This window comes from Coffea arabica, chromosome 7c, assembly GCF_036785885.1.
Source record: "Coffea arabica cultivar ET-39 chromosome 7c, Coffea Arabica ET-39 HiFi, whole genome shotgun sequence".
Classification (NCBI taxonomy): Eukaryota; Viridiplantae; Streptophyta; class Magnoliopsida; order Gentianales; family Rubiaceae; genus Coffea; species Coffea arabica.
Window position 1 is genome coordinate 17,019,927 of NC_092322.1, and position 21,543 is coordinate 17,041,469.

At 32.6% G+C, this 21,543-nt stretch overlaps 1 protein-coding gene across 1 annotated transcript; it reads right to left on the reverse strand.

Moving 5' to 3' along the window:
• Positions 1-501: 501 nt before the first annotated feature.
• LOC113700114 (alcohol dehydrogenase-like 7) lies at positions 502-3,936 on the reverse strand. The gene is made up of 10 exons (XM_027220579.2): positions 3,672-3,936; positions 2,829-2,965; positions 2,654-2,700; positions 2,221-2,543; positions 1,944-2,026; positions 1,765-1,840; positions 1,596-1,660; positions 1,353-1,451; positions 940-1,104; positions 502-825 (listed from the first exon to the last, which is right to left on the reverse strand). Exons 1-10 carry the CDS (start codon positions 3,724-3,726, stop codon positions 670-672), a joined length of 1,206 nt encoding a protein of 401 aa, XP_027076380.2. The 5' UTR covers positions 3,727-3,936; the 3' UTR covers positions 502-669.
• Positions 3,937-21,543: the final 17,607 nt, after the last annotated feature.

Genomic DNA, 21,543 nt, shown 5'->3' on the forward strand with positions numbered 1-21,543 from the left:
TTCCCAAAGTTGAAGTCTACATGATAATTTTATGGCAAGAAACCGTTGTGTTGTATTATGGATGGATATCTATCATTGGTAATCCTAAGGCAAGTCCACCGATTCGAGTTCGAACCTCTTCTCTGGGACATCTGTCCATTGTACAAGACTTGCCTAGTACATTTTATCTCTTTGTGTGGTTAGCAGATTATTATACGGAACGAGATTTATCTAATACGCACTCTCGAGTAGCGGCTGCGGATTCCCTGATCAACAAAACAAAAATTCTAAGGCAGGAGACTGTTGTATCTCACTATGGATGGATATCTGACATATTCTTAGCCTTTCATTTCTCCTATTGATTGTGAAATTGCATCACAAGAGTTGATGCCAAATGTTTTTAGCCTTCAATTTATCCAATTGATCAATGCATATAAGGTTTTGCAGTTGGGAACTAGCCATTTTTCCCCCTAAAGATCCAATGCTTAATTACCATATCTGATTTCCTTCATATCACTCATATCATGGGGATAAGAATTCATATCATGAAGACGAGAATGTACAGATTTAAAATGGGGAATGAGAATTGATATCATGAAGATACAGTTCTCGATTAGATAAAGACCATTTATTATACTCCTAAAGGAAAAATATTAGGCAACATTTCTAGTACTTGTGAATCTACTAGCACTATATTTCATCAAAAACCACACCGTCGGCACTTGCCCTCTCCTTGTCCATCCAAATGACAGTCCGAAGGCACTTGCCCTCAATAAGCAACTTGAAAGCCTTGTTGATGTCTTCAAGTTTGACCTCATGCGTGACAAACAAGTCCAGCTGAAGTTCCTGGATTTGTGTTCAAAGATTTGAGCAAAATCAGGGAGAGATGCCATTTTGAATCAAGTGATCAAGAACAACAATGTGGTAAAACTTCCATTGAACCAAGTAAATGGACCGTACCTTATCCAGGTAACGCTTTGCAAGAATGGGAATATCAATGTTGGGCTTGAGACCACCATATTGGACTCCGGTAATGGATTTCCCACTATGAGAGTTCACCAGGGAATTGAGGATCAGCTGTGAGTCGGGCTTGTCCACTCCTAATATAACTGTCTTGCCCCATCCCTGACATTAGATTGTTAGCTGAATCTGATTTAGTAGCAGAAGAACAGCAAGAACTCCTTTTCTGTTTTATGCCTAAACAAGATCATCTTGAAACAGATGAGCAAGTGCGAATGGAAGTCACTGGATATTTACCCTAAAGTGTACTGTAAAGTTATTAAATCCTCAAAATATTTAAGTTCTTAGCCTACTACTACTGTATGAATAAGATATGCTTCAGCGGATCAATAAGAGCTTCAGGAGCGAAGAACCTTTCTGCAGCAAGTAAATGCTTCTTGCCCTAGTGATGGTAAGCCGACACATTCGAAGCAATAATCAGCACCAAGTCCGTCAGTCATCTCAAGAATCACCTGATTAGGCCAGAAAAGATCACCAAACCAGTTGTCAATTGGGCTGTAATGAAAAAGTATTAACTTCAAAACCATAACTCTGTGTTTTCCTAAGTAATAGCTCTGTGGTAAAAATGCATTGCAGTACGAATATCAGATGTATACCTCGCTCGCAGATTTGCCCCCAAGGTCCGTTGGGTTGAGATAATGGGTGACGCCAACCTTTTTACCTGAAGAAAAGCAAAATTTGATATTTGAGAAAGAGATTTTATGCTTTTTGTGACTATGAATAAAAAAACGAAGCTATGAAAACTTTTCCAGTATCTATTGTTACCAATTTCAGCTTTCTCCGGGTTCAAATCCACGCCGATAATTCTTTTAGCACCACGAAGTCTTGCTCCTTTGGCAACCTGATGTTTCCAGTTCAAATCAACACTCTGATGCTCTATTACAAATTCGATGCACCATGAAACAATACACGTTGTTACTAAAAGTATTACTATAAGATTTTACCGATAATCCGATTACTCCCAATCCAAATATAGCTACAGTTGAGCCAGCTTCAACATCAGCTGTTTTCCATGCAGCACCAACTCCTGAAAGAACAGAATTGTGTTTTCAAGATTTTTAAGTCATGGCACTAGTAGCAAATCGATCAATTTGATGATGGAACCTACTAATGAGCTACATTATCAATCTGTTCTACAGCAGAAAACGTTAATTAGGCCTTATTAAGAAATGCAAAATGAATCCAATTGTGCCTTGGAGAATTGAATCGAACGGGCATTACCGGTCGATACTCCACAGCCAAGCAAGCATGCTCGACTCGCCCGAAGTGCAGGATCTACTTTTGTGACATGAGTGATGTCTACCACAGTGTACTCACTGAAACCTGATGTGTAGCCAAAGTGGTAAATTGTCTGTCCTTTGGTATCAGAAAACCGGCTAGTCCCATCTCTGATATACGGAGACAGTTCGAATCTCAATTTGGAGCATTGGTTGCTTTTGAGGGATGTGCAATCAGGACATTCTCCGCAATAGGCCAAAAACGATGGAATGACTGTATCTCCCACTTTCACATCCTCGACTCCCTCTCCTACACTCTCCACAACCCTTCATTGAAGGAAACCAAACATGATCAGAGTAGTGTTTGAGCAAAGCTATATGAATTTTGTTAGTGAAGTGGACCATTAGTACTTGTTAGCATGAATGGAAAAGCTTACCCAACAGTTTCATGACCAAAAATTCTTGGATAATATCCATGAGGTTCCTTCAAACAAATGAAGAGAGTGTGTGAGCCTGTCAGCTAAATAAACAATGTACATATGAAAACACACACACACACACATACATATATGCAAAATGATGTCGATGTGTGACAGGATATGAGATTTATACTTTCAGTCTCCAGAAATGGATGTCACTGAAACATAGGGCAGAGCATAAGACTCGAACGCGAAGTTCATGGGCTTTTGGAGGGGCGACTATGATTTCCTCGATGACTAATGCCTCCCCTGCTTTCCTTGCAACCGCGGCTGCATGCAGCAAACAAACAAGTAAATACACATCTTGAAGCAGATCATCTTAAACAAACGAGATCATCTTGCAATACAGAAACCAAGCATCAAATAATTCAAGATCATCTTACAAACATTCCTTTGCACTTGGAACAGTCAGAAATTCTGCTCAGAGAGGGGGGAAAAAAAAGAGGGATGACGTTCATCGAAAAAGCCAAAATCTATTGTGAAGGGATGCAAAACCCATATTCTTTTGACTTGCAATCTTTTAATACCATCATAACCTAACAGACTCAGAAAATTAATGCAACAGTTGCAAAAGGAAAAAAAATACACTCTTATTTGACAATAGTGAATGTGATAATTGTATCAAATTACAGGGAACCTGAACTAAGAAACTTTTGAGAGGCTGACAAATGCCAAGGATGATCTACATTGATAAGTGCTGACTTGAAAAGGAATGCACATAAATTTGCACAGAGACAATGCTGTACTACCTGAACTGGAGATGGATTGATGCGAAAAATAATTCAGCAATAACAATCCATCATGCATTGCCACTCACTCAACAGAATACAATGACAATAATCTTTGGTGGGCTTTTTTTTTAGGAAAAAAAATAATAATAAGTTGTCATACAATGAGCAAGGTCTGGAATGTATCCTGGCGGGCAGTATATCCTTTTTTGTTACTTTGCACCTATTCATGAAAGTTCCAGATTTACCTTTGCAATGGATGGGCTTTCCAGCAGTGTTGCTTGATTCTTGATTCTGCGCCATTGCAGTTAATCCTTCTTCTTCACTCTTCACTAACACAGAAACTGAAACAGACGATGTTTTCGATGGACGCTGAGCTAACAGAACAGAGAAAGTGACTGACCTTACTTGCACTGAGGGTTATTTATAGAACATAGAGGGAAATAAGGATATGCCAGGGAAGGTGACGGGGAGTTCCTAATACAGCGAAGGTGACGGTGACTTCCTATTCCTACATAGAGGGTGACGGTGAGTTCCTAATACAGCGAAGGTGACGGTGACTTCCTATTCCTACAAAAAAAAAAAAAAAGAAATAATTGTATTTGACGTAGAAGTGACGTGGAACCGAGCGAAATCATGGGAAGATAAAGACGTTATCTGATGATGCATGCATAAGTAACGACGTGGCAGTGACACTAGATATGTGACGGTGACTTCCTAACATGGAACCGAGCGCATGCTTATTACTCCCTCCGTCCCATTTTAATAGTTCTATTTCTTTTTTTACATAGTTTAAGAAAAAATAATTAATTTTATTAGAAAAGTAAATTTAGATTGCTATTTTTTTAAAATACCCTCACATTAAATATGGTACAACTTTATGGAAACTTGAATTGATAGTAAAAAAAAAAATCAATTCTCATTAAATGGGGTAAGTTTATGGTAACAACTACTTACATTGAATAAGAGTATTTTAGAAAAATTAAAATACAACTACATTCTTCAGTTGGAAAGTGGACTACAATTTGGGACAGATAAAAAAGGAATACATGACTATCAAGGTGGGACGGAGGGAGAAAATAAGAAAATAATAGGGAGATAAGGACTAGAAATTAATTTTATTTGATGTATAACTAAAGTGGTAGCGAAGGCAAAAATCAACTCGATCTAATTTGGGCCGTTGTTTCTTGACAGCAACAAAGACGTTGTTTAATCTAATTGTAATCAAATTTCGTTATTAATGTTCGAGTCGAAGCATAGTCAGATTCATTGGGTTGTTTGTTGATTAGAACATCCCATTTTACGTTTTGGTATGAAGTAATAGCACCGATAGTAGCAAGTAACTACTTGAGATACACTTACCTTACCGTATAAGAAGATTAAGGATTAAGGAGTATAGATTATTTGAGAAGCGTCTACTACATTAGTACATTTACACTTAAGCAAGGATTAAGGATTAAGCATTATTTGGGAAATGTGTAGAACATAAGGTATCTTACTTCGATTACGCAACTACCTTGCAACAAGGATAGGCTTGCTTTTTTCTTTTTTTTTTTTTGTTGAGTGGGAATAGTTATCTAATAAATTTTTTAATTTTTATTTTCTGGTGCACTATGAATCATGGCATTTTATTTAATTATTATTATTATTTTAATAAAACGTATATAACTTATTGGATTAGTTTTGAAATCAGATAAATTGCAAAGTTTTAGTTGTATAAATTGGAGATGAGCCCGTAAATTACTGGTAAACACTTAATCTAAAAAGTGAAGGTATATCAAATCTCTTTGTTAACTAACTAATCCGAATATAATATGATATGGTGGAAACTAGATAGGATACATAGAATCTCTAGATTAACTGACTAAATCTTGAAATCGGGTGGGTAGCAAAGTTTTGGCTGGATAAATTGGAGATGAGCCCCTGGTAAACACCGAATATAGAGAGTGAAGATATGGAATCTCTTCATTAACTAACCAACCAAATCTTGATATGATACAACATGACTAGGAAACCATGTTGTGCAAGGCCTAGCTTGGGCCCACCTGAAATATTGTTTAAAATATATATAGAAAAATAGCAGCAATATTAGAATTAAATATATGGCAAATATAGTTTCAACATGATAGTGTTTTTGTTTAGCATTGCTAATTCGAAACATTAGTCCAAAAATAAGATAGTCCTAAGTTAAAAATTAACTAAAAAATAAAATACATATACCTTCACATGTCTTTATTTGAAAATATAATAATAGCATGAAAAACTGTGTCGATATCGTTAGAAAAAAAATAACTCGTTCAACTCGCAACTTAGAGTCTAAAAGCATCATTTAACATATAATGTCCCACTGAAAAGTATAAATGGGAATACATTGACCACATTTAGAAAGAAAATTAACAATATGAGTTATGTTAGCAAATTCGTCTCATTTAGAAAAAGAAAAATGAAAGAGAAAGGCTTAAAGCATGGGAACAATTAGAGAGATAAAGGATGGAAAGAAATGAAGGACGAAACAGTGGTACATTAAGATTTGTGTAGGTTTTTGTCATGATAAAAAAGGAAAGAGAAAATAAGGAAAAAAAAAAGAAAAGAAATTAAATCACCTTCCTCAGAAAGAGTATGCCACTTGTCAAAAAGAAGAGGAGCCATGTGGCTACCATTGGGGCTGCTACAGTAACTTCCTTCTCTTTTTATTATACAAGGTAGATATGGTGGAAACTAAATAGGATATATAGAATCTCTACTTTAACTGATATGACATGATATGATGGAAACTAAATAGGATATATAGAATCTCTACAATAACTGATTAACTGATATGATATGATATGGTGGAAAATAAATAAGATATATAGAATCTCTACAATAACTGATTAATTAGTTAGAAAGATAGATTGTCTTGATTAACTAATCCACACTAAATCCACGGACAATGTTTATACCTGGGGTTTTTTTTTAATTTTTCTAATGGGTGCCAATGAATATTTGTTAACACACTTTTTTTTTTTTTTTTTTTGTTAATGACTCAAGTCAGACGTAAGTTATAATGTAAAAACACAAAATCTCATTTATTACACACATTGAGTTATAACAAGTGCCCCCAAAACGCTAGTACTTAGACCCCTCTTAACAAGTGCCCAATAGGTAGACAAACTGATTTTTTTTAATTTTCTATATAATTTCCAATTTTTACATGTGGTTCAATTTTTATAAACAAATTGATGGTGCTAAAATAATATATGGTAGATATATAAGAATAAACTAATATTTAATTCCTTAACATATCGAAAAAGAAAAGAATTTAATAAGCAAAAATTCATTAGACCAAAGAGAAGGAAAAGATGTCCATACAATGATTGTAAAAGAGGAGTAATTGATTTCGAATTGTCTAATTATTAGGAAACATATTAAATTATAAATTATCTAACTACAAGGAAAATACAAATATTTTCTCCAATTATATAAATCAAAAAATAGGCATCCTAAATTTTTGGTAAGGACGGATTATAAATAACAAAACAAGAGATAAACCAATGCAAAATATGTACATGTAAGGAAATAATATAATACTAGCTTTATAGGCCATGCTATGCATGTGAATTATAAATTTTGAAAAATAACTAAAATTTAAAATAAAGTTATAATGGTTAAAAAATTTATCTAATCCTTACAATGAAAATGTAAAAAGCTTAGAGTGCATGAAAATTTTGTACAACTGTACAAATATTAATTCTTATCTAAATTTGTGATTATAGTTGAAAGATGTAGGCATATTTTTCTCTAACATTTAAGTTTTAACATTATTTTCAATAAATTGTAGCTATGACTCTTTTTAGGAACCTTATACATACACTTGAAAATATGCGTGGTTACTTCATTCTCGTATTTAAAAATATGGACGCACTTGATTGAATTTGTTGAAATCATGATAAAAACCTACTATAATTTATTAAAACTTTCTATAAAATGTACCTAATGTAAATTTGTTTAGATAATTTTTTAATTTAGAAAATAAGAAGTCAAGAATAAGATGAATATTTGAAATATTAAATTGGATTTTTTTTATCATGACAGTTTGACAATCTACAAAACTTCATTTTAAATGTATGAAGGTTTTAAGTAAATGTGGTAATGAAGTTTCTTAATTATTTGATAGTCACCATTTTGACAAGAAAGAAATTTATGATTTTGGATTGTTGGGCACTTATGTTGGTGGTAAATATGGTGACTCTAGTGATGAATGGGTTTGCTTGACGGTTGTTTTGATTGAAAAGAAATTGCTAAGAAATTGTTTGTAAAGGATAAAGTTTGTCCACTATCACGAATAAAGATGAAAATTAATTTTAAGGTGTTGCACATCATCTCTACAGCTTTAGAATTTTCAATAACGTGAGTTGTTTGAGATGGAGTTGGCCCTGTCTCAATAGAAAGTTTAATTTAAGGAAGGCAATGTTGGCAAAATAAACGAAGTTTAGAAGTATGTATTTATTTATTTACTACTTTTATTAGAGTTAGGTTTTTAGTAGTTGGGTTATTTAGGAGTATATACTTTATTTTGGTAATTATTGATGTAAATGATTTCTTATCTAACAAGTCTAGTAGGTTATAAATAGAGGATTAGTTTTGATATATTCTTAAAAAAATCCGAAAGAGTTTATAAGGTTTTATTGTGGTATAACTTTCTTTCACTATTTTGAAATATAATAATATTGTGAGTTATTTATGTTCTTCTCTCCTACATAAATATTTATATTATGAGTGATTATTTTACACCTTTAATTTTATAACCCTACATGCATCAATTATTATTACAACCCTAAATTTGAGGTTCTACAAAATTAAATATAGAATTACCTTAAATTTAGTTTAGTTGCACTATCTTGAAAAGTGTTGTGCCTCTCAATATATGTGTTAAGATAGTAAAGAACATATGAAGTCAAAACTTAAGTCACAAAATGAAGAGATCCGAAATCAATATAGGTTCTACTACTGTTTAGTTCATGGCTTGCATTTACATGCACATGCTATAGCCTATAGCCAAGGACAAAATCAGGCAGGGCAGGGAGCTAGAAGCCACACCTAAGATTATATCCAAATCCCATAGGGACTTTAAGGCTTTTTTTTTTTCATTAATTTTTACTTAAACTACGCTAGTATCACCTCCCGAAACCTTAGCGCTTATATGTTGCCATTCTTTCCAAGAGCAATGCCATTTCTTTCTTTATCCAAGATTAGGACCTTAACCGTCTCTTCCAAGAGGAGCACAATACCTTAAACCGCCTGTCACCTACCTGTCATTTGCAAATTAATGGACCTTTTGTTGTTTCTATTGTTTAAAATCCTTTTTTGTTTTTGGACAAATATTATTGTTTAAAATCCTACCATTCGATTCCACTACTTAGTATATATAGGATATGAGATTTAAAACCTCTAGAACAATGCACATCACCATATGACCAAAGAAAATATACATGCATAAGCTATATATAGATAAGATGTTCATTATCTATAAAGAGTTGATGTTATTTGAAAGCTTGAATACCTGTCAAATTCATGGCTAAGATTTTCCTTATCAAGATAAGACTCACCGAATCGACCTGCGGATTAATCAATACATATGTACTTATACACTTAATTTGAAAACTTTTTGCCATCATAATTTGATACTTCAAAGAAACTACAACTTCCTTATTCCCTGCGGCATGGTGAGATTTAATACGCACAGCCTCTACACCTCCAAACCCACTCCCGAAACCTTATTTGACAGTTTGCAGCACATAATTATTTATATATAAATCCAACGTTGGATTAAGGATCCAACAACATTATCTAATGATTTAAATTCTTAAAATCATCTAAAGACTGATAATTCTTATTCTATATCTTACACTAAATTTAATCTTAGCAGTACATTACTTAAAAAGCAATGCCTGTTGCATATGGATATTATTTTCTCTTAGAAGTTAGGGTTTCAAATGTTTGGGAGGCATAATCACAAAGATAAACTTAGGAAAAAGTTAGAACCTATTTAGTGCAACAAAAGCAAACTCTACAAAACCAATAGTTTGGTTTTGGTATTTTAGAATCCTGCCATCTCTAACATCGATATAGAATCCTTGATTAAATGGATCTAAAGCAACTGAATCGGACCAATAGGTCCACTAGGAGGAAGATTGATTCGGTAAACTTTTGATATGGATCAAAGGTATATATCTGACGAAGGAGCAGCAGAATGACGAAGATGATAAGCATTACAAATGTTCTAATCGTACTTTTGCAAGAAATTGCATTCATTCTCAGATGACAAGGCCAATGTAATATTGTTATAGGCAAAAGACCACAACGATTAAATGCCACCTTTCAGTTTCCTCCAACCCGGTTTCCCTAACTTCTAGGCAAATAGGATTGCTATAGGTCCAGCCTCTCGTGTAGACATGGAAAATTGAAATCAAATAGGCAATAAAGCAGCTGAAAGGCAGAGAATGAGTTCACCTAAAAAAAGTGATGGTAAAATCACCACATGTAAATGATAGATACAAACATGAAAATCTGTGAAATTAAAGAGATGGACCATCATTTAATTTGTGTCTATTGAGTAGCATTTTCCATTCTTACTTTAGTCTTTATAACCCATGCAAATCGCTATCTTTAGTCACAAACTTATAGTTTTTAGGGTTCTTTTTTTCTTTTTGTTGCATGGATGTCAAAAGGCTTATCAGTTATCATATTTGTTCATTCACTCTTTATTTGTAGATCTACATCTCTCAATTTTACCTATTGAATTCCAAATCTCTAACTTACACCTCCTCCCGTCGTACCACCTAATCTATCATTCCCCCTTCTTTTTTTTTTTTACTTCATCAAATTGGCTCCAAAAAGTTGGTTACATTTCGGTTATATTGATATGTACATTGAATTTCGTGTAAGCATGGCAAAAAGCTCAAAAATTTAACGGCCGCTAAGAAAAGGTCTTTTTTTGAGAGATTAAATAAAAGACATTTTTTGAGAGATTAAAAAAAAAAAAAAAGGACCACCTCTTGGTAGCCGTTAAACTTTTAAGCCTTTTGTCATGCTAAAAAATTTACGGCTACCAAGAAAAGGTCCAATTGAGTTAACTCCAACGAACTTCGAGGGAAGAACTTATGTTAAGATTTGGCTATTTGGAGCCAACTTTTAATGTTATAAATTTTATTCATAGCATAAGTATAATAAACACAAATGAATCAATCAAATTGAGGATGCTCATGAGTCCTTGGTCTTGACAAGGTTGAGATCCCAAGATTTGAAGGTCTTAGATTCAATTCTCGTCAGGTTGCAAAAATGTTGTCTAACTTTATGAGGATCTAGGGCCTTACACGTTGGATTTTACTCCATTTCAAAGTAAATTGATAATTTAAAATTTTGTTACACCATTTTTCAACTCAGTTACACTACTTCTAAACCTTTATTACACTATTTTTTAATCCAATTACATCAAAAGAGCAAACTTCATGGAAAATAAAACTTGTGAGATCCCTTCTGCAACATTATCATAGTATTGTCCCATCAAAGTGCAGTTGTAATATATATATTAGAAAAAATCCACTTGTTTAGATGAGTAAGCCACCACAGGAAATTTAAGCTCCTCGTTAAGCTATAGATTGGGTTACCATATCTCTTGACTACTTGCTATTAATCCAAAAGGATACTCCAATGTACTCCTTTAAAATAGAGGTGGGTTAGTCGCCACTACGTTTTCATTAACACCTTTGGATCCAGCCCTTAAGAGTAAATTAGCAATTATGTCATCGACAAAAAGAGAAAAAAAAATCTATATAGAAGAGTCAAACTGAGGATTTAATGTATTTCTAACAGAAGTTACTCATTAGTTCCATAAGTAGTGACAAATGCAAATGGAGGAGCACTAGGGGGCATCGGCCGCCATTGCTCGCCTTAAATATCCCCTATCACCTATTTGTACCAATTAAAATGTGAAGAAGTGAAATTTAAGTTAATTAAGACTAGTTTGTAGTTTAATGAAAATGGTACTAAATAAGCCAAAAGTTTCTAAGCCTTGGTTAATAAATACCCAGAAATTTCTATAATTTCTGACTCATATTCGACAGTGGGTTAGGGTCAGTGATTGGAAAACTTCCTTTTTTCGATCTTGATTCGCGTAGAAATTCCGGAACTATAATCCTAGCTGAACCGGAGAGACCCGAATTCCCACCGGTATCATAGAATTACTAGGTACCGTATGAACAGGCATGAGAAAACCCCTGTATGGCTTCTTCAATTTCTCGATAAAGAGAAATATGACCAACAGTGGTTCGAATATATAGAAAAAGAATTTCTTTTTTTTATACTTTTTACTATTAGATAGTGTCCATAAATCTCATAATAAATCCCTAAAGATTCATAGTGAACTTCAATGAGAATTTCTCTTGAAGCAATAACGCGTTGGTCTAGTGGCCACCGGAGCCACAAAGGACTATCTAAATTGATTCGTTTCTGACGATAAGCTCCAATTGCATCATAGGAATTACAAAAAAAAAAGGTTATTTCGCATACTCATAGTTATTATTGTCACTTTTTTTAGTTTGATAGTTTCTGCGATTCCATGGATTATATCTATTTACACAAATACCTCGACGATTCCCGCTCGTTAATACATAGAGCCCCATAAGCATATCTTGAGTTGGTACTGAAATGGGATCTCCAATAGCTGGAGACAAAAGATTCATAAATATAGCTCCCTTAGAACTTGGTATTGTTTATAGTTTGGTTGGTTACATTGAGCAAAATGTATTTCATGCAGGAAAAAAAAGGAAAAAGTTGTAAATCAGTATAAACATGTGAAGACCCGTGGTAAACAATTGCAAAATGATATGTATGCATTTTTTTCAAGTAGAATGATGCTTCTATGAGTAAATTGCAAAATGATATGTATTTCTAGCTTCACCAGTGCTCTAAAGGTCTAATTAAATTATGATACTGGCATAATTTGGGTAATTAATCCATTGCTGGCCTTGAAGCTAGTCAAATTCAATTCTGCTGCGTAAGGATAGGTTCATAAAACTGACTTGAGCCGATGTCGAAAACTGTTTGGTCATTCTGAGATAATGGGGAACTCTATTTAATTCCTTTCAATTTAATCATGTCCTTCTCCAAACTATAGAAGGATTAATTGCAAAGTACCCTGTGAAATTTTTATGGTTGCAAAACCCCCTACCCGCTAAATTACCAATTTCAGCCCTACATATCTCAAACTATATTTTTTTTTTTTTTGCAATGTACTCCAATCAATTCCACTTCGGGGGAATTTATTGAGTGAAATGTCATTAATGTCCCTGAGTTTAGTTGAGTGGCCAAAATACCCTCATTCATTCATTACCATAGCTATTTAAATTCTTGATCTACTGTTACAATCTAATGATTTTACCATCCAAATTTATAAATTGATTGCTGATCTTATTACTATCCTAGGGTACGTAAAATCATGGCTTATTCACTAAATTTTTTTTTTACTTAATTACATAGTATATATAAACTAAGAGATGTTTTAATTTGGAATCCAAGGTCTTATATTTTATGAATTTTGATCAATGATATTTATTTTCAAATATTTAGCCAAAAATATTAATTGCAGAGTTTCTTGAACTTTTATCTTTTGATTAGAATATAATGCCAAAAATTTTGTACATTTTAGTTGAACAACTATGCTTTTTTGTAGCTGTATTGTTCTTTCTACATCTAAATTGCAGATGCTATCATGAACAATATGCTTATACATGATTAAAATGCTGATATTTGCATTTTTTTTTAGTAGGATGTTATGATTCTACTATTTTACCTATGATTCTATGATTCAATCTTATGACTTTCAAAATGATCAAAGGTAGGATCCTGATTTCAAAACCGTTGTTTATAATTGACTCATAAATGCATATGATTAAGAGTTCCTTTCCTGTATGCAGAGAGAGAGAGAGAGAGAGAGAGAGAGAGAGATTTTGAATTTGTTAGAGAAAGGGGAAAAAACCCTCAATATGTTTATACAAGTCTTAGAAAATGGCATTTTAGCCACTTAAACTGAATCCAAGGATAATAATCTCTTTATACTCATTAATTCCACAGCAGTGAGTTCATAGGAGTACATCGTGAAAAATTGATACTTGGAGGATTTATAGTGATGAAATTTTTAGTTCAGCGACACTTTACAACCTGAACAAAGTTTCAGGGAGTATTTTGTAATTGACCCATAGTTAGAAAAATGAGACACGGTAAAATATAGAGTACGGGTACCAAAATAAACCAACCAATGGCAGAGCTAGGATAATTTTCCAGTGGGCCACAAATATTGAAAGAAAATTTTTTGTCTATACGTCAGCTTAGAATAATTATACTCACACAGAAACTATAGCAATAGAAATTATTATATATACTGACAATATATACACTATCATGCATGATAACTAATCTAAATTTGAATTTGAAATCTAAATTTTACATATGTCATGCATTCTACCGTGATAACGTATATATTGTCAGTGTATATAAAATTAACTCTTACATAAAACTACAAGGGAGCCAATTAGATATTTTGAAATATTAAAAGGATCATGTGACCATATGCAAAACTACATGGGGATTATTGGTAATTTATCCTATTAAATAAAAATGGATAAGTTGATACTATTGAAAATGGATAAAACCCAAAAATGATACTATTGAAAATTAGTTAGGTTTTAGATTTTAATTTTAACAACATCTTATTTGATAAGTTGTTGTATCAAATTATTTGATTTGTAATTTGAATTTTTGTTCGATAGGATTTTATCTTGTAATTTGATTATTAGTTTGATAGGTTTTTATGTTTTGTAGTCATTATCTTTGTAATGCAACTTCTATATAAGTTCTCACCAATGTTAATGACATTGCAACACCATAATAACAACATCCTTTTCTAAAATTTATCAGAGCTTCTTGTTCTGTTGACTGCTGTTTAGCGGCAGGTCCCCAATTTGACCCCCACTAATAATGTGCTAGTATCCTTGGGTAGGCCTCTACCAGCTACAGGGGATCAGTCTAGTCCACAAGGCCAAGATACCCCTGCGTTGTTTAACAAAAAAAATCAAAGCAAGATCCATATTTTTGTATTAACCTTTTGCTCAAGATTTCTCCATTACTTGATTTACAAAGAGAATCAGCAAACAATATGTCAACATCTGGTGCTATTGATTATATATCTCCCTATTATCTTCATCTATCTTACCATCTTAGTATGGTTTTAGTATTTTACAATTATTGGGTGAAATTTTTCATTATTGGAGAAATACTGTTAAAATTGCTTTTGCAGCAAAACAAAAAAAAAAAACAAAAAACCATGCTTTGTTGATGGAAGGACAGTGATACAACAATCATCTTTCTCAACAATTATGGTGTAGGATGGCTGTAGAAAAATTGTTATCCCATGTTGGTTTTTCAATTTCTTTCATGGGAATCTATTTTTGGCTGTTTTTCTCCTTCCAATTTATGTCAAGGGTTATGTCATGGATGGTTGTTTTGTTCCCGATTGTGTTCCCCATCCTTTTTTATGGATGTAATCTTGCATGCCTTTCTTAAGGATGTGTGATACGAACGGCACCAACCTTGTGATACAACCCATACAGACAGGAAGGATCTAGAAGGTAGGATTCATGTTGGAGACGACGAACGCAGCGGATAACCTAAACCCGTTGATCACGTGGTCAACGAACCTCGATATTTGGTAGAAGACGCCACAATCTAGCGCGGTCCTAGATTGATAAGTCGATTGAATACCTAAGAATGAATCTAAGATATTCAATGGATGCTTCAAAGAAGTTTTGAGAGAACTCTCAATGTAATTTTATTAATCATCAAAAAGTGCTTCTGAAGGTCTCTTGCCTTGGCTATATATAGTCATACAACTTGAAAACCTAAAGTGACTTGAAAATCCTAACTCGGCTAGGCTAGGCCTTTGGCCCGATTCCACTACTCGAATCCACTATCTAATGGTCAGCTTATAATCGATCCAATGAAGGTTTTAAGCTGGCCCAACATAACCCAATAAAAGCTAATTAACCAATTTAAGTAATAGTGAGCCTAGACTCTATAAATCAGATCCAACTCAACATGAGGTCTTGGACCGAATTTATTCCTAGCAAATAAAAATAGAAATCTGGAAAATAAACTACTAACTATTACTAAAAGATTCAATCTCTTGCAGCCCAAAACATGGCCCATAAGCGGCCCATATTTCGTATCAACGTGCATTTAATCCCTTTGTTGGATATTCATTTTTAATTTATATTGCAGGATAATTATTCCCACTGACATTATTTCCAATGGATTACATACCATTTCAATTAATGGGTTATATTATGGGTTTTATTCCCATTAACATACTTTCCTTTAATGGTATGTCCCCTTTTCATAGTCATCAATCTTCCTCATTTTGAAGTAATATAAAAAATCGATGACCTGAAGAGATTCAAGACTCTTGATCACGATCGATTTCAATTTTTGGTTTTCAAGCTAGAAGTTACAAGCGTACACTCTGCAGCTTGAGGGGGAGTATTGAATATTATTTAGGTTTTAGATTTTAATTTTAGCATCATCTTATTTGATAACTTGTTGTATCAAATTATTTGATTTGCAATTTGAATTCTAGTTTGATAGAATTTTATTTTGTAATTTGATTTTTAGTTTGATAGGTTTTTTTGTTTTGTAGTCATTATCTTTGTAAGACAACTTCTATATAAACTCTCACCAATATCAATGATGATATTGGAACGCCATAAATAACAACATCCTTTTGTAAAATTTGTCAAATACGAATCTGGCTGCAATGAATTTCAGAGGTGTGGCCGGTCACAGGACCAATCTTCGTCTGGTTCAACGCTCCTTCTTCGCTGACACTATTACAACCAGTAATAAAAATAACAAATCTAACAAGCAAATAAAAACACTAATAACTATGAAAACCACCCTCATTAAGAAACCTAAAATGTCTTCTTCAGTAACTTTATTAACACGAATGAGGGGCTCTTGAACCTAGGGTCCTCGTGCTATATCATTTCCAATCTGCCACAGATCATGGAAAAAGTCGTCTTACTCATGTAAGATCGACTCAGAAGTATTGGATTGATATTACTCTTTTCCTTTAGCATGTTGTCCAATTACATGAAAGTTTCAGAATTGAATCTCAACAGGTTTCCTAGAGTGATGAAACCAAATTCAGATAATTTAATATTGCGCCAATTGAAGACCATGCAATATGCTAGTAATCAAACGACACAGCAGCCAAATTCTGAGCATCTAATAGAAAAATGTTAATTAAGGAACAGATAAATTAGATGAAGTAACAACTAAAAGTTCACTCACAGAAATGCAATCATTTTGTTCTTAGCATTACATGAAAGGTGGGCAATTCCAGCTTTGTCCTGATCCTTCTGTAATCTGTTATCAATCAAGATAGAGTTCTTTGTAGGCATCATATCCAGTGTCCGAGAAGGAATCAGGTCATCTGCATACCAATTGTTCCCAATCAAATTTTTACTTGCTAGTGATGTCCAAGTACACCATAACGTACTTGCTGCATATCATGCAATATCATTTAGGAAACACAGCTAAAAAATTAATTAGCAGAGAGCACCAGATGTTCTTGACTTCTTATCGTGTACTGTTTCTTTAGATCAGCACTGAAGATTTACTAGAGAAACAATCTCAAATAGGTAGAGAAGCATATGCTATTTACAAAGTTCAAAAGCCTAGAGAAACATTTAGATGTTTCTCTTAGAACTTCCAAGTTTCACGAGTTTTTGGAATCTTGCCTCAAGCTAATACCACATGCTGAACCTCATCAACAATCGTCTGCATAATACCAATTGCTGTAACTGGTTTAGACTCTCTCTCTCTCAATCGTTAAAATGGTTTCAAAGTTTAATTCATATTGATAGTATTTTTGTTTACAGTATTATTCTATGTATCCAAAATTTAATTAGCAAGATTCTAATTACAATTTTATGGAATACATATAGTTACCACATTTAGAAAGTGGGAGGTCTATAATTTTGCTATTGCTGCAAAAATGATATGAATGAGGCATCAAATTAATTGGTAGAGTGAAAGGCATAAAAGTGAGCCATAACATGATCGAGCCATACAATTATTCCAAACAAATTTTGTTATCCTTAATTGCAGAAAAACTGAAAATTTTTTTTTTTTGAATGTACTCCTTATCATTTTTCTATTGTTCTTTCTTTGCTAGATTTGTGTTCCATCATAGACCTCGTACATCAATATAATTCACATTTGGCCTCTTTTCTCACCAAATGTTGCCTGTTAAGTATATTTTGTCCCGGGTGCTAAGTTCAAATTCAATTGGAACTCAATTGATTGTTACTTTAAATATTACACAATAAGAGTATTCTTGACCAAATGATTAATACACAAACTTGAGAGAAAAATAAACATAAAAAACTCAATATAGTATTAGGAGTATCTTGAAAAATGTAAAGGGAACAAAGCAAATTTATGGGAAAAATAAATCAATATTAGTTTTAGAATGTAAGAAACTCAAAAATTGTACTCTTCCATAGTCAGTAAGGCCTATATTTTTGTAGTTCCACTTAGTGCATTATAAGAGCCAGCATGAAGAAAGGTTTAGTGGTTGTCAAGGAGTTGATAGTCAAGATGACATGTGTAAAATCAATGATTCAAAAATTCTTTTTTTTTAAAAAAAGCATGTACACTAATAAAAGAATATGAAAATACAAATTTTATTTTTGTTTATACCCCGTCTCTTTAAGTGAATGTGAACGCTTCATGTCAACTATTACACATGAATTTTAACATATGTATAACTATGTTCAAATAATTGAGTATAATCAAAGGAAAAATAGAAAAGAAATTATGTACATGCTTAGTTTTGGTGTAAAATTTGATTGGAAATGAGTTTACATTCACATGATTAAAATGCAATGGACATTATGTTCATTTATAATACTCCTATAGTCATTTATAAAAGGATGGTCTGTTATAACTTTACAAATTTTGTCAAAATCTCATCTAACCCAATATACTTTTTTCCCTGCGAAATTGCCCGCTAACTTATAACATAGCCCAGTTTGACCATTCTATCTAATGGATTGACTAAATCAAACGGATACATGCCACGGGGGATGCTAAATGCGTCTAGGCATAAAAAAAAATGGAGCACTACGTAAATATTAGAACTATACGGGCCTCAATCGTAAAATTGCAAAAAGTTAGGTTAAAAATATGGAACAATAGAAAATTGAGAGACTTGGCAGTAATTTTTCAAACACATACTCATCTACATCTATCGTGTCATAGAATAGGTAGATTCTACTATTATCCATTTCGAGTATCACATCCACAAGTGAAATTTAATGTTGGATGATGCAAGAACCTTAGATTAAACATTGTTGAAGTATTTAAAACTTAAACTATTATCTTTAGAGATAGATAAAAGTTGAGAAAATGGTACCCAAAAGGAACTATTGAATTTTCCCATAGAATAATGCCCACTGGTGGGTAGGTTTCTAATAAGGTGAAACAAAACCGTCTCTTCTTGCTCGTCTTAGCTACAAGCATGGAACGTGATCACCGCAAACTTAATTTCTTTCTCTGTTTAGTACATGAGAAAAACAAAAACTTACCTACATAGGGCTAAATGAAAAACAAAAGATAATCACTTCTTGAAATGTCAAAAAATATCTTGTAGATATCATGTTCGTGTCATATATTGCAAATTCGTCTCGCTTAATCGATTTACAGCCAGAATGGTCAAATGGACCGTTTCAAGTTTTGGTGGCTTGCTTACATAGAAAAATGTAATTTGAATTAGATGAGATTTTGAAAAAGCTTGGAGACCCATGGTGCACTCTACCATTTATATACCCATATTTGAGATCAAAATTATGCAATGTTGGCCATAGAAGGAAAACGAATTGATATCATCATTTAATTCATATCTAATCTTTTGAAGGGCTTCTCTGACACCTATAATTCATATAACCTACCATGCATATATAAATACTAACAATTATTATCATCTCTCATATTTATATACTTTTTCTATTTAATCTTACCTACCCTCCTATTTGTTTACTTATCTTAATTAGTCTTATATTTTTAAATATATGAAGTTAACGAGTGCCCAATAGACATCTGTTAAGCAAACCTTTTTGTGAAACTTTAGATTTAATTGTATATTAAACATAGAGGATAGAGAGGAACATGATAAAAAAAGAGCATAATGTATATTTTTAGGGTTATATTGTTTTCAGACATTCCTAATAATTGTTATTGCATCAAACACAATATTTAGGTAGCTTTCTTGGTAACTAAATTCAGTATTCAAATGCTAAAGTATTGCCTGCAGGCATACATGTTTCTAAAAATGTGAGATCAAATTGCCACTTCTTGCTCATGGCTTTGCTACATACATGAGAGTACAGTCACCACAAAATTTGTTTCTCTCTTAGGTAAATTGAAAAAAAAAAAAAAGCCACATGGAGCTGAATGAAAAACAAAAATAATCACCCATTGTTCATTAGTTCATTATATGAAATGCCAAAAATGTCTTGTAGATATCACATGCATGTCGTGTATTATAAATTTTGTCTCACTTAACCAATTTATTAGGGTGAATTATCATAATGGACCATTCCAAGAATTTGGTAGGCTAATTGACTCAAAAAATTGTATGGTGAGCTAGATGAAATTTTGAAAAGTTTGGGGAACTATTGTGTACGATACCCTTATAAAAACATATTTAGAACAAAATAGTGCAATATTTTGCCATAGGAAAAAAATAAAATAAATATGGTCATTTAATTCATATCTTAATTTTTTCGAACTTGAGATTCTATGGTTTTCTTGATATTGAAAGCAAAACTAGAAAGGAACATGATTAAAAAAAAAAAAAAAAGAGTACAATGTGTATTTGTAAGCTTACAATGTTTTTAAACATGCCTAATAATCGCTATTGCATGGAACACATCATTGGTTCTCTTAGTAATCAAATTGTGTGGTCAAATACTAATTAACTTTCTGTATAGATAGTAGAGTATTTTTATTAAACAATGAGAGACTCCGCAAACATACATTTTAATGGGCTTGAATTCAATAACAGGGAGCTTCTATTCTATTTGCTTGAATAGAATCTTATCCTTCATTTTACTCTTAGCACTTTTAGGGTATATTTGATAAAATTGAAATCTGAAAATTGAAACCTGGAGTTTGAAATCTGAAATTTGAATCTATTAAATTAGTGAATTATTAAGTACTAAATTTGATATATTTGAGTTTACATTACATTAATTGATAAGTGAATAGCTTATCACTAATTTTTTTGGAGCAAATTTGCCTAAAAAATTCAGTGCCAGTTAATGAATTCAGATGTTCTAGTTTTGATTATCAAATGCGTCTAAATATGTCAAAATCTAAATTCATTAAATTTAAATGCTAAATTGGGTTATCAAACAGAGCCTTAGTTTGAGTATTCGGTAAATGGAAGTACTATGCTCAATAAAATAGTTGTCCAGTTAGTCAAATTTCCACTAATTTTTGTGGGAGTTTGTTTGGAGAGTTTGGGTGTGAGTAGTTATCTTTCTTGATATTGATATTCTGTGCTTTCCAATGAGATTGAAAATCAATTAAATTTTGTAAAATTTTATAAAATTTTTTTATATGCTTTATTGAAGGAGAAGGTTAATCTTAATGCCACACTTGAAATATTTAATATCTCTATTATTTTCAGTAGTTTCAATAAAAAAAAAAACTTTGTAACTAAGTATCACTAAAAGTAATACATACAACGTATGATGCATGAATAAAACGAATCAACCCGTATGTTATTATTATGCTAGGATTCAAGAACTGCACACGAATTCCGTTCAAGAAGTAAACAAATTTAATATACAACATATGTCAGATGTAATTCATTCATGTGTACATAATATGTAATCTAAAAGAATTTGTTGATATAAATATCAGCCATATATAAAGTGTGAGGAAACTTACCTATTTTCTTGATGCGATCATCACTTCTAATGGTTTTAATTTTGCTAAAAGCAAAAGTATAGAAATAGT